General features: G+C 53.8%; 1 protein-coding gene across 1 annotated transcript in view; it reads left to right on the top strand.

The window, feature by feature from the left end:
• The window catches only part of LOC116951511 (protein kinase C alpha type-like), a 94860-nt gene that overhangs the window by 16489 nt on the left and 62870 nt on the right, over positions 1–15501 (top strand). Inside the window, exon 3 of the mRNA XM_076073705.1 lies at positions 5607–5689. Within this exon, the coding sequence (XP_075929820.1) occupies positions 5607–5689 (83 nt within the window). The remainder of the gene's footprint in view (positions 1–5606; positions 5690–15501) is intronic.

Genomic DNA, 15501 nt, shown 5'->3' with positions numbered 1-15501 from the left:
ATACGTGGCCTAAGACCGACACATCCACATCGCAAGGGGATCTGTGGCGAGCTCGATTCCCGGGGCCACGATTCACATCCGAAGAGCGACCCTTCGATCCAAGCGCCAACCAAATGTGCAGCGAGGCGTGGCGAAGTTGTGACCATCCAACTCTCATGCCCCCCCCCCCCCCGCACGGCGTGGGGGGGGGGGGCATTCAATGCAGCACTGGATTGACGAAGGGCTGTCAAGAACAATGATAACATATGTTAAAATACGTTTGTACTTAACACGCGCAGGCGCGTCTTTATGTATATATCCATTTTTGAATGTTTTTTTTCGTTAAAATATTTTTGTGTATATATATTTGGATATATTTTTTCGCATATATATTTTTGTAGATATTTTTTTGTATATATATTTTTGGATATACATGTTTCGCCTGCCCATTGGCGGATGAACACCGCTAGGTTCCGCGCAGCGAACTTGGAAGCTTGCTGTTGCTGCTGTTGCTGCTGCTGTTGTTGAAAGTCATAAAGCAGCTACAGCTGCAGGCGAGGAGATCACAATTGAATAGTTTTTTTTTGTGTTCGACTGTTATTTCCATACAAACACAGGCGTGTTGCGGAAAAACCTCCCCGCTCACTCCGCTGCACGAGAGGGGGGGCAGGGCCCCATCCCCCGGTTACCACCCCCCTCGATCATGACACCGTTGCTGTGTATGAGAGCCGTCGGCCAATTCCGCTCCATCTCTTCTCGAGCCCCGGCCAAGCAGAAGCTGCTTGCGTGTGTCACGCGCAGCGAGGTCAGCGATACGCCGCTGTCTGCGAACCCGGCCGGCCCCAAGTTCGATTCCCGCTCACGGCCAACACCGCTGGCGGTTATCTGAACCGGTCCTGAGCGTCCCCTAGGGTCGACGCAGCGTTGTGTAAACACGGCCACTGGGGGAAGACAAAGGAGGCCGGGCGTGGTGCTGGCCACCCACCCCCTCGTGTGCCGTCCCTGCAATCATAGGTGCTCGCTAATAGCACTTGCCGCGACAGTCTGTTAAGGCTACACGGGTCACCTTTATCTTTGTATACATGGTAGCGGTAGTGTAGTGGTTAGCGCACTGTACTACGAGCCCCGTGACCCGTGTTCGATTTCCGCTCACGGCGACAAACATCGGCATTGGGTCCAGATCGACTCGGCCTCTCACGAGATCCTTGTATGGGCGTGCAAACATCACTACTGGGGAGACAAAGGCGGCCCGGCATGGTGCTGGCAACCCACCACGTCGTGTTGGTGGGGGGTGGGAGGTGGTGGTGGTGGGTGGTGGTGGGGGGTGGTGGTGGGTGGTGGTGGTGGGTGGTGGTGGGAGGTGGTGGGTGGTGGTGGGGGGTGGTTGTGGGAGGTGGTGGGTGGTGGTGGAGGGTGGGAGGTGGTGGTGGGTGGTAGGGGGTAGTGGGTGGTGGTGGTGGGGGGTGGTGGGGGGTGGTGGTGGGAGGTGATGGGTGGTGGTGGGGAGTGGTGGTGGGGGGTGGTGGTCGGTGGTGGGTGGTGGTGGTGGGTGGTGGTGGGGGGTGGTGGTAGGAGGTTGTGGGTGGTGGTGGGGAGTGGGGGGTGGTGGTGGGAGGTGTTGGGTGGTGGTGGGTGGTGGTGGGTGGTGGGGGGTGGTGGTGGGAGGTGGTGGGTGGTGGTGGGGGGTGGGGGATGGTGGTGGGTGGTGGGGGGTAGTGGGTGGTGGTGGTGGTGGTGGGTGGTGGGGGGTGGTGGTGGGTGGTGGGGGGTGGTGGTGGGTGGTGGTGGTGGGGGGTGGGGGATGGTGGTGGGTGGTGGGTGGGAGGTGTTGGGTGGTGGTGGGAGGTGGTGGGTGGTGGTGGGGGGTGGGGGATGGTGGTGGGTGGTGGGTGGTGGGGGGTAGTGGGTGGTGGTGGTGGGTGGTGGGGGGTGGTGGTGGGTGGTGGGGGGTGGTGGTGGGTGGTGGGTGGTGGTGGGGGGTGGTGGATGGTGGCGGGGTTGAAGGTGGTTGCTTTTCAGGTTATTTTCATATTCGTGAAATTTGGACGCACGCAACAATGGCCCAACAACAGTCGGCATCGTGGTGGCTAGGAGATGTTCACTCCCTCGCCCGGTACGCAGGAAGTTGTGGGTTCGATTCCGACCCTGACGACGCCTGCCGCTGTATATTTGGAGTGTGCCGTGTCTCTCTCCGTCTCCCCGTGGTCGCGTGGATTTTTCTCCGGGTCCTCCCGTTTGTTTTCCCATCCCGCATTTAGGAATGAGCGTCGCGCGTTCAGAGTATATGGGCTGTTGTACATTTCCACGCGATGGTGATGATGAAAAGCCACTTCGCTGAGCCTATCATTCGTGATAGCCGGGTCGCTTCTGAAAAAAGAGCTACATAGCTCAGCGGGCCTTACCTGGTAAAAATACAAAAGTAGTTACATGTATATATATTTTAAAATAAATACATTTGTTTAACTCCTTGCGAACGGTGTTACGGGATCGTCGGTCGACCCATCGCAAAGCAGACTGCACGTGGTTCTTTTTTTTTTACGTTCCGTTTCACGCTCAAAACCGCCCGCAGTATTTACCGGGGCGGCCGCCGGGCTTCGAACCTGGGCAAACCTCTGCATCGCGCCACACCGCGGTTTTGGGCTTTCCGTGTGGGTCTGCGTGTGGATTTGCAGAACCTGCCCCCCCCCGGGGTGCTGATAGCGAGGTTATTTTTCTTTTTCTTCTCTTATTTTGACATTGAAAGAGGAAGCAGCCCTTTTATTGTAAAAAGGAGACACCCCCCCCCTCATCCACCCTCATTGCCTCCCCTCTCCCTCCCCCCGCCTCTCTCACCCCGCCACCCCCCCTCATTCCCTTGATCGCACTCCGTGGCATAGATCCGCCCATCCGCCGCTACCCGCTGTTGTCCGTACCAGCTGATGGAAATAACCATGGAAAGTTTCACACACGACGCGCTCGCGAAGGTGTTAAAGAGTGTCCGGGGTGGGGGGGGATGGCTGTGGCACCCCAAGGTGAACACGCACAAAGTTTACTCCAACCCGGTCCATGCAGCTTTACCCGGGCCTGCCCACCGTCACGAAGGTCATGGGTCGAGATTGGCGGGGGGGGGGGGGCACGGGCACTGGACACCTTTATTAATTTATTTTCAGTAGTTTAGAGGTAAGAATTTTTTTTAAAAAGTTATCATTATATGCACCCGCGATTCCTAATGTGGGGGGCATAAGGGGAACCCCCCACGACCTCCGCCTATAACGGAGGTCCCTTAATGAGCAAAGAGAGTCGGGGAATCCCAAAAGCACAGCGAATAATAATAACAACAACACGAAGCCCTAACACCTGGCACAGTGGTGTCGTAGGCCTTGGCCAAGGTCAGGAAAGGAGGGGTGACAGGTCATATTGAAGGAGGGATGGCAGGTTGTATTGAAGGAGAGATGGCAGGTCGTATTGAAGGAGGGTTGGCAGGTCGTATTGAAGGAGGCATGGTAGGTCGTATTGGAGGAGGGATGGCAGGTCGTATTGAAGGAGGCATGGTAGTCGTATTGAAGGAGGGATGGTAGTCGTATTGGAGGAGGGATGACAGGTCGTATTGAAGGAGGCATGGTAGGTCGTATTGAAGGAGGCATGGTAGTCGTATTGAAGGAGGGATGGTAGTCGTATTGGAGGAGGGATGACAGGTCGTATTGAAGGAGGGATGGTAGGTCGTAGTGAAGGAGGGATGGTAGGTCGTAGTGAAGGAGGCATGGTAGGTCGTATTGGAGGAGGGATGACAGGTCGTAGTGAAGGAGGGATGGTAGGTCGTAGTGAAGGAGGGATGGTAGGTCGTAGTGAAGGAGACATGGTAGGTCGTATTGAAGGAGGCATGGTAGGTTGTATTGAAGGAGGAATGGTAGGTCGTAGTGAAGGAGGCATGGTAGGTCGTAGTGAAGGAGGCATGGTAGGTTGTATTGAAGGAGGGATGGTAGTCGTATTGAAGGAGGGATGGTAGGTCGTATTGAAGGAGGGATGGTAGGTCGTAGTGAAGGAGACATGGTAGGTCGTATTGAAGGAGGCATGGTAGGTTGTATTGAAGGAGGGATGGTAGGTCGTAGTGAAGGAGGCATGGTAGTCGTATTGAAGGAGGGATGGTAGGTCGTATTGAAGGAGGCATGGTAGTCGTATTGACAATTCACCTGCACCTCTGCTGTAGCAGACGAACAGGAAATTTGGCATCGGAGCGGAGTATCGTTCTGGTCTCTTCCTCGACGTGCCTGGCAAGGCGACGTTAAACCTCTGCCAGGAATTACCCCCCCCACTAACCCCACTCACCCCCCCCCCCACTTACTCACCCCCCACTCACCCACTCCTCCTCTTCCACACTGGGGGGAGGGAGAAGCCCCGGTAGTCGTTACGATCGATCTGCGGGACCCCCCCTCCCTTCTGACGTGCCACGCACGCGGCTAACCTTACAGAGAGTCTCCCGTGCAACGAGACGACTGGGGCAAGTGACCTCGTGAAGGGCCCGGGCAGAGTTGCATGAAGCGGGTGGTGTGTGGGAACCCACCAGGGCAACCCTTCCAATCCCCACGGAAACACATCTTGTGCAGTGCCCGATTAGCCTCGTAGCAAAGCAGCTACTACATATGTACTACAAATGTAGTAGCTACTAGATATGTACTACAAATGTAGTAGCTACATATGTACTACACATGTAGCTACTACATATGTACTACACATGTCGTAGCTACTACATAATGCTACGGGCCCCGCTCTTTCAAGGGCCCCGCGCTAAACGCTTTCAAGCTGTCAATTTCGGTTCAGTGATTCTGCACTTGCTCTATTACTATAGTACTATACCGCCTTCAACTTTCACGAACGACTGGGTGTTTAAGGTTAGCGACGTGTCGTATTATCTGGCTGTATAGCAAATGAAAAAATACAATAACTTTACTATGCAAGTGAAACATTTTGTGTTTTAATATTTACGTGTTTTTATTTATTTATTCAGGGCCCCTTTATAACATCAATATGCTACAGGCCCCGCACTTCGCTTCATCCGGCACTGGTCCTGTAGCACAAAGGCAGTTTTATTGATGTCACGCAATTGCAGCACCTTAACCGCTACGCTACCGCATGCCTCAAGAAGCAAACAAATACACACAGACACAACAACAACAACAACAACCGCCATTCGCCACTAAGTGGCGGTGACGTCACCATGGCGCTTGTGCCAGGCTAGGTGCACGTTGAGGCCACGTGAAGTGTCGAACGCCCGCTGGCAGGAGGTCACGGGGCAGACCCAGGTGCCAAGGGTCGACTGACTGAGATGACTGGCTGATGAACCACCTGTGCCCCCTACTGTGCCAACTTGCTGTGTGTTAGCCACCCGGCGCTCCGCTCGTTGTTGTGAGCATCGCTCCTCCGCCCTCCGTTGTTCTTGGAGGGCGACTGCCTCCAAATGCCCAGTAGCGTCCTTCACGAGCCTCCTCCACAGACGCCGATCTTGACACCGCTGGTACCAGTCATCGGCAAGTCCACTCAGCTCCACGTCCTCCTGTGGCAGCGGAATGACGGTGGGGGGGGGGGGGGGGGGCTTCATGGTGATGATGGTGGTGGTGGTGATGGTGATGATGGTGGTGGTGCTGTGTCAGTGTGCAGTCTTGTGGTGCACAAGAGGTGTCACGAGTTCGTCACCTTCTCGTGTCCCGGCGCCGACAAATCTCTCAGCTCGCAGGTGAGATGCCCCGTGTCTCCCAGAGTCTCCCCGTGTCTCCCAGATCCTTCTGTGTCTCCCAGAACCTCCCCGTGTCTCCCAAGGTCTCCCCGTGTCTCACAGAGCCTCCCCGTGTCTCCCAGATCCTCCCGTGTCTCCTAGAGCCTCCCCGTGTCTTCCAGATCCTTCCGTGTCTCCCAGGGTCTCCCCGTGTCTCACAGAGCCTCCCCGCGTCTCCCAGAGTCTCCCCGTGTCTCCCAGGGTCTCCCCGTGTCTCCCAGAGTCTCCTCGTGTCTCCCAGAGCCTCCCCGTGTCTCCCAGATCCTCCCGTGTCTACTAGAGCCTCCCCGTGTCTTCCAGATCCTTCCGTGTCTCCCAGGGTCTCCCTGTGTCTCACAGGGTCTCCCCGTGTCTCCCAGAACCTCCCCGTGTCTCCCAGAGCCTCCCCGTGTCTCCCAGATCCTCCCGTGTCTCCCAGATCCTCCTGTGTCTCCTAGAGTCTCCCCGTGTCTCCCAGAGTCTCCCCGTGTCTCCCAGAGTCTCCCCATGTCTCTCAGGGTCTCCTCGTGTCTCCCCGTGTCTCCCCGTGTCTCCCAGAGTCTCCCCGTGTCTCTCACAGCCTCCCCGTGCCTCCCAGAGTCTCCCCGTGTCTCCCCGTGTCTCCCCATGTCTCCCTTGTGTTCCTACAAGTTCTAAGCAGTTACAAAGATTTGAACCGGTCTTGGGCTTCTCCTAGGTTGACTCGACCTCAAATGATTACCTGCTGCGGTGTGTAAACATCGGCACTGGGGGAGACAAAGGTGGCCGGGAAGTGAAAAGCACAACCCCACTGTGTACGCCATGCCGGTCTTCATAGCACTTGCCCCAAAAGCCTGCGTCGGCTATACGGGCGATCTTTGTATGACTGTGCACCTGTGAGCGTGGGAGTGGTGGTGCATTTTGCGCGTCCGTGGTTGTGACGCTGATCTGAGCCAGTGGCGATTTCCCCCCGTGGGTGGACTCAGCCTCAGCTGAGTTGCTGGTGCGCGGTGCGTAGTAAACATCGCCACTGGGGAGACAAAGACGTCCGGGCGCGTGGGGCCGCCCATCCCCCCTCGTGTGCCGTGGGGGGGGCAGCCTTCATAGGTGCTACACGTGAGCAGCACTTGGCCCTGCAGTCTGTTAAGGCTCGTACCGGGGGATCTTTAGCTTTGCGTGGTTGTGTCAGTGTGGGAGTGCGTTAGCACTCAAACCTCTTCATCCGAGAAATGAAAAAGTGAGAAATGGGCAACGGGAGAGGAGGATCGGAGAGGACACGGCGTTCCGGAGTGCGCACGCGTGTCACTATGTGTGTGTGTCAGTGGTTGCGGGGAGCGGTGGTGCAGCGGTTAGCGCTGCGCTACGAACCCGGCGACCCGAGTTCGATTCCCGCTCACGGCCACCAACTCCCAGTGACGGTTATCTGAACCGCTGCTGGGCCTCCCCTAGGTCGACTCAGCCTCAAACGAGTGCCCGATGCGGAGTGTAAACATCGCCACTTGGGAGGATAAAGGCGGGCCCGGGCGCGTATATCCATGTGTACATGTGTCAATGTGTGAACACGTGTGTGTGTCAGTGTGTGAACACGCGTGTGTGTGTCAGTGTGTGAACACGCGTGTGTGTCAGTGTGTGAACACGCGTGTGTGTGTCAATGTGTGAACACGTGTGTGTGTCAGTGTGTGAACACGCGTGTGTGTGTCAGTGTGTGAACACGCGTGTGTGTGTCAGTGTGTGAACACGCGTGTGTGTCAATGTGTGTGAACACGCGTGTGTGGCAGTGTGTGAACACGTGTGTGTGTCAGTGTGTGAACACGCGTGTGTGTGTCAGTGTGTGAACACGCGTGTGTGTGTCAGTGTGTGAACACGCGTGTGTGTCAATGTGTGTGAACACGCGTGTGTGGCAGTGTGTGAACACGCGTGTGTGTCAATGTGTGTGAACACGCGTGTGTGTCAGTGTGTGAACACGCGTGTGTGTCAGTGTGTGAACACGCGTGTGTGTCAATGTGTGTGAACACGCGTGTGTGTCAGTGTGTGAACACGCGTGTGTGTCAGTGTGTGAACACGCGTGTGTGTCAATGTGTGTCAATGTGTGAACACGTGTGTGTGTCACTGTGTGTGTGTCAGTGTCTTCACGACGCCGTCTTTCCTCCTGGCCACACTGAACCTCGCAATTCCCATCTCCTCCCCGTGCCCGCGGTCTAACGCGGTCACTCTCTCAACCCTCACCGACTCACCAACCCACCATTCCACCTACTCACCTGCACTACTCACCTGCTCACCTGCTCACCTACCCTACTCACCTGCCCTACTCACCTGCCCTACTCACCTGCTCACCTGCCCTACTGACCTGCTCGCCTGCCCTACTCACCTGCTCACCTGCCCTACTCACCTGCTCACCTGTACTACTCACCTACTCACCTGCCCTACTCACCTACTCACCTGCCCTACTCACCTGCTCACCTGCCCTACTCACCTACTCACCTGCCTTACTCACCTACTCACCTGCACTACTCACCGGCTCACCTGCCCTCCTCACCTACTCACCTGCCCTACTCACCTACTCACCTGCCCTACTCACCTGCTCACCTGCCCTACTCACCTACTCACCTGCCTTACTCACCTACTCACCTGCACTACTCACCTGCTCACCTGCCCTCCTCACCTGCTCACCTACCCTACTCACCTACTCATCTGCACTACTCACCTGCTCACCTGCCCTACTCACCTACTCACCTGCCCTACTCACCTGCTCACCTGCCCTACTCACCTACTCACCTGCCTTACTCACCTACTCACCTGCACTACTCACCTGCTCACCTGCCCTCCTCACCTGCTCACCTACCCTACTCACCTACTCACCTACCATACTCACCTGCTCACCTGCCCTACTCACCTACTCACCTGCACTACTCACCTGCTCACCTGCCCTACTCACCTACTCACCTGCCCTACTCACCTGCTCACCTGCACTACTCACCTACTCACCTGCCCTACTCACCTGCTCACCTGCCCTACTCACCTACTCACCTACCCTACTCACCTGCTCACCTGCCCTACTCACCTACTCACCTGCACTACTCACCTGCTCACCTGCCCTACTCACCTGCTCACCTGCACTACTCACCTGCTCACCTGCCCTACTCACCTGCTCACCTGCACTACTCACCTGCTCACCTGCCCTACTCACCTGCTCGCGGACTCATCGCCCGCTCCTGTGTGAGTAGCTGGTGCGGTGTGTAGTAAACATCGGCACTGGGGCGACAGAGGCGGCCCGGCGTGGTGCTGGCCACCCACGCGCCCTCGTGTGCCGTTCGGGCCTTCATAGGTGCTACTCGCTCACAGCACTTGCCACAAAACGCTGTTCGGGCTATGCGGGGGATCTTTGTCTTTGTCGGTGGTGGGGAGCTGCTCGCTCACGGCACTTGCCCCATCTGTGGAAGCCTCGGGTTTATCTTCGAATTTGTCGTCATTGCTGCACGATGTCTCGGGGTCATTTTCGGTCTTCTTCCCGCGTGCGGATGGCACGGATGGATACGAGTCCACAGTTGGCGGAGCGGCCATCTCCAGGGGAGCCGGGGGGGGGGGGGGGGGCACGGGCAACCTCCCTCGACATCCACGGATAGGAGGGGAGTTGTCACGGCAGCGTTTGTGCATGCGGTGACCCACCAACCCTCGCAGCCACGTGCAGCAGGAGCAGCAGCAGCCTATTGCTGTTCCACTACAGGTAGCCACGTGCAGCAGCAGGAGCAGCATATTCTTAATAATCGGGTTATTCCCCTTTTTTCTGCCAACAAAACTGATACCGTTTTACGAGGAATCACGTGTGCATTAACTACAATACTTGTGGTCAAAATGCAAACAAAAAAACACACACTCTGATAATATATGCATTGTCCTTGAAACCACACCAAGGGACGGCTTTCTTTTGAGCCTCGTCTCAATTGTTGCTAGACCAGAGGACGCCAAAAGGCGTACAGCTCAAAGGCAACGCCACTATCAAAGTAATGAGGGCTCAGGGTAAGCATCGACATCATTAGCCACGTGCAGCAGGAGTAGCAGCAGCAGCAGCGTAGCCAGCACCAACCAGCATCACCACCAACCACTGCCCGGATAGTCCGAGGGCAGCCTGCCGTGCACCTGCTGAGCTTTCATGATTTCGACGAGGTTGAGACGCGCCCGCGTGGTGAGTTGGTGATAGGGTTGGTCGCTGAACGCGCAAGCGGTGAGAGGCTTGAGCGGGGTGGTGGTGGTGGGGGCCGAGGGAGTGTGGAGGGGGGGGCTGTGTGGGCGAGGAGGGGTGGAGGGGGGTGGGAGGGTGGGGGGGGAGTTCCCGCTGTCCCGACCTTGACGCCCTTCAGCCCGCGTGCGCGTGTGTGGTTCCTACAGATGACAGTGACAGAGAGAGTGTGTGTGTGTGGTTCCTACAGATGACAGAGAGAGTGTGTGTGTGTGGTTCCTACAGATGACAGTGACAGAGAGAGTGTGTGTGTGTGGTTCCTACAGATGACAGAGAGAGTGTGTGTGTGTGGTTCCAACAGATGACAGAGAGAGAGTGTGTGTGTGTGGTTCCTACAGATGACAGTGAGAGAGAGAGAGAGTGTGTGTGTGTGGTTCCTACAGATGACAATGAGAGAGTGTGTGTGTGTGGTTCCTACAGATGACAGAGAGAGTGTGTGTGTGGTTCCTACAGATGACAGTGAGAGAGTGTGTGTGTGTGGTTCCTACAGATGACAGAGAAAGAGAGTGTGTGTGTGTGGTTCCTACAGATGACAGTGAGTGTGTGTGTGGTTCCTACAGATGCCAGTGAGAGAGTGTGTGTGTGTGTGGTTCCTACAGATGACAGTGACAGATAGAGAGAGAGTGTGTGTGTGGTTCCTACAGATGACAGAGAGACAGTGTGTGTGTGGTTCCTACAGATGACAGTGAGAGAGTGTGTGTGTGTGGTTCCTACAGATGACAGTGACACAGAGAGAGTGTCTGTGTGTGTGGTTCCTACAGATAACAGAGTGCGTGTGTGTGTGTGGTTCCTACAGATGACAGCGAGAGTGTGTGTGTGTGGTTCCTACAGATGACAGTGAGAGAGTGTGTGTGTGTGTGGTTCCTACAGATGACAGTGAGAGAGAGAGAGAGTGTATGTGTGGTTCCTACAGATGACAGAGAGAGAGTGTGTGTGTGTGTGGTTCCTACAGATGACACAGAGAGAGTGTGTGTGTGTGGTTCCTACAGATGACAGTGAGAGAGTGTGTGTGGTTCCTACAGATGACAGAGAGAGAGAGAGAGTGTGTGTGTGGTTCCTACAGATGACAGAGTGAGTGTGTGTGTGTGTGGTTCCTACAGATGACAGAGAGAGAGTGTGTGTGTGTGGTTCATACATATGACAGAGAGAGAGAGAGAGTGTGTGTGGTTCCTACAGATGACAGAGAGAGTGTGTGTGTGTGGTTCCTACAGATGACAGAGAGAGAGTGTGTGTGGTTCTTACAGATGACAGTGAGAGAGAGAGTGTGTGTGTGTGGTTTCTACAGATGACAGAGAGAGAGTGTGTGTGGTTCCTACAGATGACAGAAAGAGAGTGTGTGTGGTTCCTATAGATGACAGTGAGAGAGAGAGTGTGTGTGGTTCCTACAGATGACAGAGAGTGTGTGTGTGTGGTTTCTACAGATGACAGTGAGAGAGAGTGTGTGTGTGGTTCCTACAGATGACAGTGAGAGAGTGTGTGTGTGTGTGGTTCCTACAGATGACAGAGAGTGTGTGTGTGTGGTTTCTACAGATGACAGAGAGAGAGAGTGTGTGTGTGTGGTTCCTACAGATGACAGTGAGAGAGTGTGTCTGTGTGGTTCCTACAGATGACAGTGAGAGAGAGAGAGTGTGTGTGTGTGGTTCCTACAGATGACAGTGAGAGAGTGCGTGTGTGTGTGGTTCCTACAGATGACAGTGAGAGAGAGAGAGAGTAAGTGTGTGTGTGGTTCCTACAGATGACAGAGAGAGAGTGCGTGCGTGGGTGTGGTTCCTACAGATGACAGAGAGAGAGAGTGTGTGTGTGTGGTTCCTACAGATGACAGAGAGAGAGTGTGTGTGTGTGGTTCCTACAGATGACGGAGAGAGAGTGTGTGTGTGTGTGTGTGGTTCCTACAGATGACAGAGAGAGAGTGTGTGTGGTTCCTATAGATGACAGTTAGAGAGAGAGATAGTGTGGGTGTGTGTGTGGTTCCTACAGATGACAGTGAGAGAGAGTGTGTGTGTGTGTTTGTGGTTCCTACAGATGACAGAGAGAGAGTGTGTGTGTGTCTGTGGTTCCTACAGATGACAGAGAGAGTGTGTGTGTGTGGTTCCTACAGATGACAGAGAGAGAGTGTGTGTGTGTGTGGTTCCTACAGATGACAGAGAGAGAGTGTGTGTGTGTGGTTCCTACAGATGACAGAGAGAGTGTGTGTGTGTGGTTCCTACAGATGACAGTGACAGAGAGAGTGTGTGTGTGTGTGGTTCCTACAGATGACAGAGAGAGTGTGTGTGTGTGGTTCCTACAGATGACAGAGAGAGAGTGTGTGTGTGTGGTTCCTACAGATGACAGTGAGAGAGAGAGAGAGTGTGTGTGTGTGGTTCCTACAGATGACAATGAGAGAGTGTGTGTGTGTGGTTCCTACAGATGACAGAGAGAGTGTGTGTGTGGTTCCTACAGATGACAGTGAGAGAGTGTGTGTGTGTGGTTCCTACAGATGACAGAGAAAGAGAGTGTGTGTGTGTGGTTCCTACAGATTACAGTGAGTGTGTGTGTGGTTCCTACAGATGCCAGTGAGAGAGTGTGTGTGTGTGTGGTTCCTACAGATGACAGTGACAGATAGAGAGAGAGTGTGTGTGTGGTTCCTACAGATGACAGAGAGACAGTGTGTGTGTGGTTCCTACAGATGACAGTGAGAGAGTGTGTGTGTGTGGTTCCTACAGATGACAGTGACACAGAGAGAGTGTCTGTGTGTGTGGTTCCTACAGATAACAGAGTGCGTGTGTGTGTGTGGTTCCTACAGATGACAGCGAGAGTGTGTGTGTGTGGTTCCTACAGATGACAGTGAGAGAGTGTGTGTGTGTGTGGTTCCTACAGATGACAGTGAGAGAGAGAGAGAGTGTATGTGTGGTTCCTACAGATGACAGAGAGAGAGTGTGTGTGTGTGTGGTTCCTACAGATGACAGAGAGAGAGTGTGTGTGTGTGGTTCCTACAGATGACAGTGAGAGAGTGTGTGTGGTTCCTACAGATGACAGAGAGAGAGAGAGAGTGTGTGTGTGGTTCCTACAGATGACAGAGTGAGTGTGTGTGTGTGTGGTTCCTACAGATGACAGAGAGAGAGTGTGTGTGTGTGGTTCATACATATGACAGAGAGAGAGAGAGAGTGTGTGTGGTTCCTACAGATGACAGAGAGAGTGTGTGTGTGTGGTTCCTACAGATGACAGAGAGAGAGTGTGTGTGGTTCTTACAGATGACAGTGAGAGAGAGAGTGTGTGTGTGTGGTTTCTACAGATGACAGAGAGAGAGTGTGTGTGGTTCCTACAGATGACAGAAAGAGAGTGTGTGTGGTTCCTATAGATGACAGTGAGAGAGAGAGTGTGTGTGGTTCCTACAGATGACAGAGAGTGTGTGTGTGTGGTTTCTACAGATGACAGTGAGAGAGAGTGTGTGTGTGGTTCCTACAGATGACAGTGAGAGAGTGTGTGTGTGTGTGGTTCCTACAGATGACAGAGAGTGTGTGTGTGTGGTTTCTACAGATGACAGAGAGAGAGAGTGTGTGTGTGTGGTTCCTACAGATGACAGTGAGAGAGTGTGTCTGTGTGGTTCCTACAGATGACAGTGAGAGAGAGAGAGTGTGTGTGTGTGGTTCCTACAGATGACAGTGAGAGAGTGCGTGTGTGTGTGGTTCCTACAGATGACAGTGAGAGAGAGTAAGTGTGTGTGTGGTTCCTACAGATGACAGAGAGAGAGTGCGTGCGTGGGTGTGGTTCCTACAGATGACAGAGAGAGAGTGTGTGTGTGTGGTTCCTACAGATGACAGAGAGAGAGTGTGTGTGTGTGGTTCCTACAGATGACGGAGAGAGAGTGTGTGTGTGTGTGTGTGGTTCCTACAGATGACAGAGAGAGAGTGTGTGTGGTTCCTATAGATGACAGTTAGAGAGAGAGATAGTGTGGGTGTGTGTGTGGTTCCTACAGATGACAGTGAGAGAGAGTGTGTGTGTGTGTTTGTGGTTCCTACAGATGACAGAGAGAGAGTGTGTGTGTGTCTGTGGTTCCTACAGATGACAGAGAGAGTGTGTGTGTGTGGTTCCTACAGATGACAGAGAGAGAGTGTGTGTGTGTGTGGTTCCTACAGATGACAGAGAGAGAGTGTGTGTGTGTGGTTCCTACAGATGACGGAGAGAGAGTGTGTGTGTGTGTGGTTCCTACAGATGACAGTGAGAGAGAGTGTGTGTGTGTGGTTCCTACAGATGACAGAGAGAGTGTGTGTGTGTGGTTCCTACAGATGACAGTGAGAGAGAGAGAGTGTGTGTGTGTGGTTCCTACAGATGACAGTGAGAGAGTGCGTGTGTGTGTGGTTCCTACAGATGACAGTGAGAGAGAGTAAGTGTGTGTGTGGTTCCTACAGATGACAGAGAGAGAGTGCGTGCGTGGGTGTGGTTCCTACAGATGACAGAGAGAGAGTGTGTGTGTGTGGTTCCTACAGATGACAGAGAGAGAGTGTGTGTGTGTGGTTCCTACAGATGACGGAGAGAGAGTGTGTGTGTGTGTGTGTGGTTCCTACAGATGACAGAGAGAGAGTGTGTGTGGTTCCTATAGATGACAGTTAGAGAGAGAGATAGTGTGGGTGTGTGTGTGGTTCCTACAGATGACAGTGAGAGAGAGTGTGTGTGTGTGTTTGTGGTTCCTACAGATGACAGAGAGAGAGTGTGTGTGTGTCTGTGGTTCCTACAGATGACAGAGAGAGTGTGTGTGTGTGGTTCCTACAGATGACAGAGAGAGAGTGTGTGTGTGTGTGGTTCCTACAGATGACAGAGAGAGAGTGTGTGTGTGTGGTTCCTACAGATGACGGAGAGAGAGTGTGTGTGTGTGTGGTTCCTACAGATGACAGTGAGAGAGAGTGTGTGTGTGTGGTTCCTACAGATGACAGAGAGAGTGTGTGTGTGTGGTTCCTACAGATGACAATGAGAGAGTGTGTGTGTGTGGTTCCTACAGATGACAGAGAGAGTGTGTGTGTGGTTCCTACAGATGACAGTGAGAGAGTGTGTGTGTGTGGTTCCTACAGATGACAGAGAAAGAGAGTGTGTGTGTGTGGTTCCTACAGATGACAGTGAGTGTGTGTGTGTGGTTCCTACAGATGCCAGTGAGAGAGTGTGTGTGTGTGTGGTTCCTACAGATGACAGTGACAGATAGAGAGAGAGTGTGTGTGTGGTTCCTACAGATGACAGAGAGACAGTGTGTGTGTGGTTCCTACAGATGACAGTGAGAGAGTGTGTGTGTGTGTGGTTCCTACAGATGACAGTGACACAGAGAGAGTGTCTGTGTGTGTGGTTCCTACAGATAACAGAGTGCGTGTGTGTGTGTGGTTCCTACAGATGACAGCGAGAGTGTGTGTGTGTGGTTCCTACAGATGACAGTGAGAGAGTGTGTGTGTGTGTGGTTCCTACAGATGACAGTGAGAGAGAGAGAGAGTGTATGTGTGGTTCCTACAGATGACAGAGAGAGTGTGTGTGTGTCTGTGGTTCCTACAGATGACAGAGAGAGTGTGTGTGTGTGGTTCCTACAGATGACAGAGAGAGAGTGTGTGTGTGTGTGGTT

This window comes from Petromyzon marinus, chromosome 43 (genome assembly GCF_048934315.1).
Source record: "Petromyzon marinus isolate PM22_M1 ecotype Great Lakes invasive population chromosome 43, UKy_Petmar_22M1.pri1.0, whole genome shotgun sequence".
NCBI lineage: Eukaryota > Metazoa > Chordata > Hyperoartia > Petromyzontiformes > Petromyzontidae > Petromyzon > Petromyzon marinus.
The sequence above is the reverse complement of the archived record's forward strand: the minus strand, read 5'-3'. Positions and strand labels throughout refer to the sequence as shown.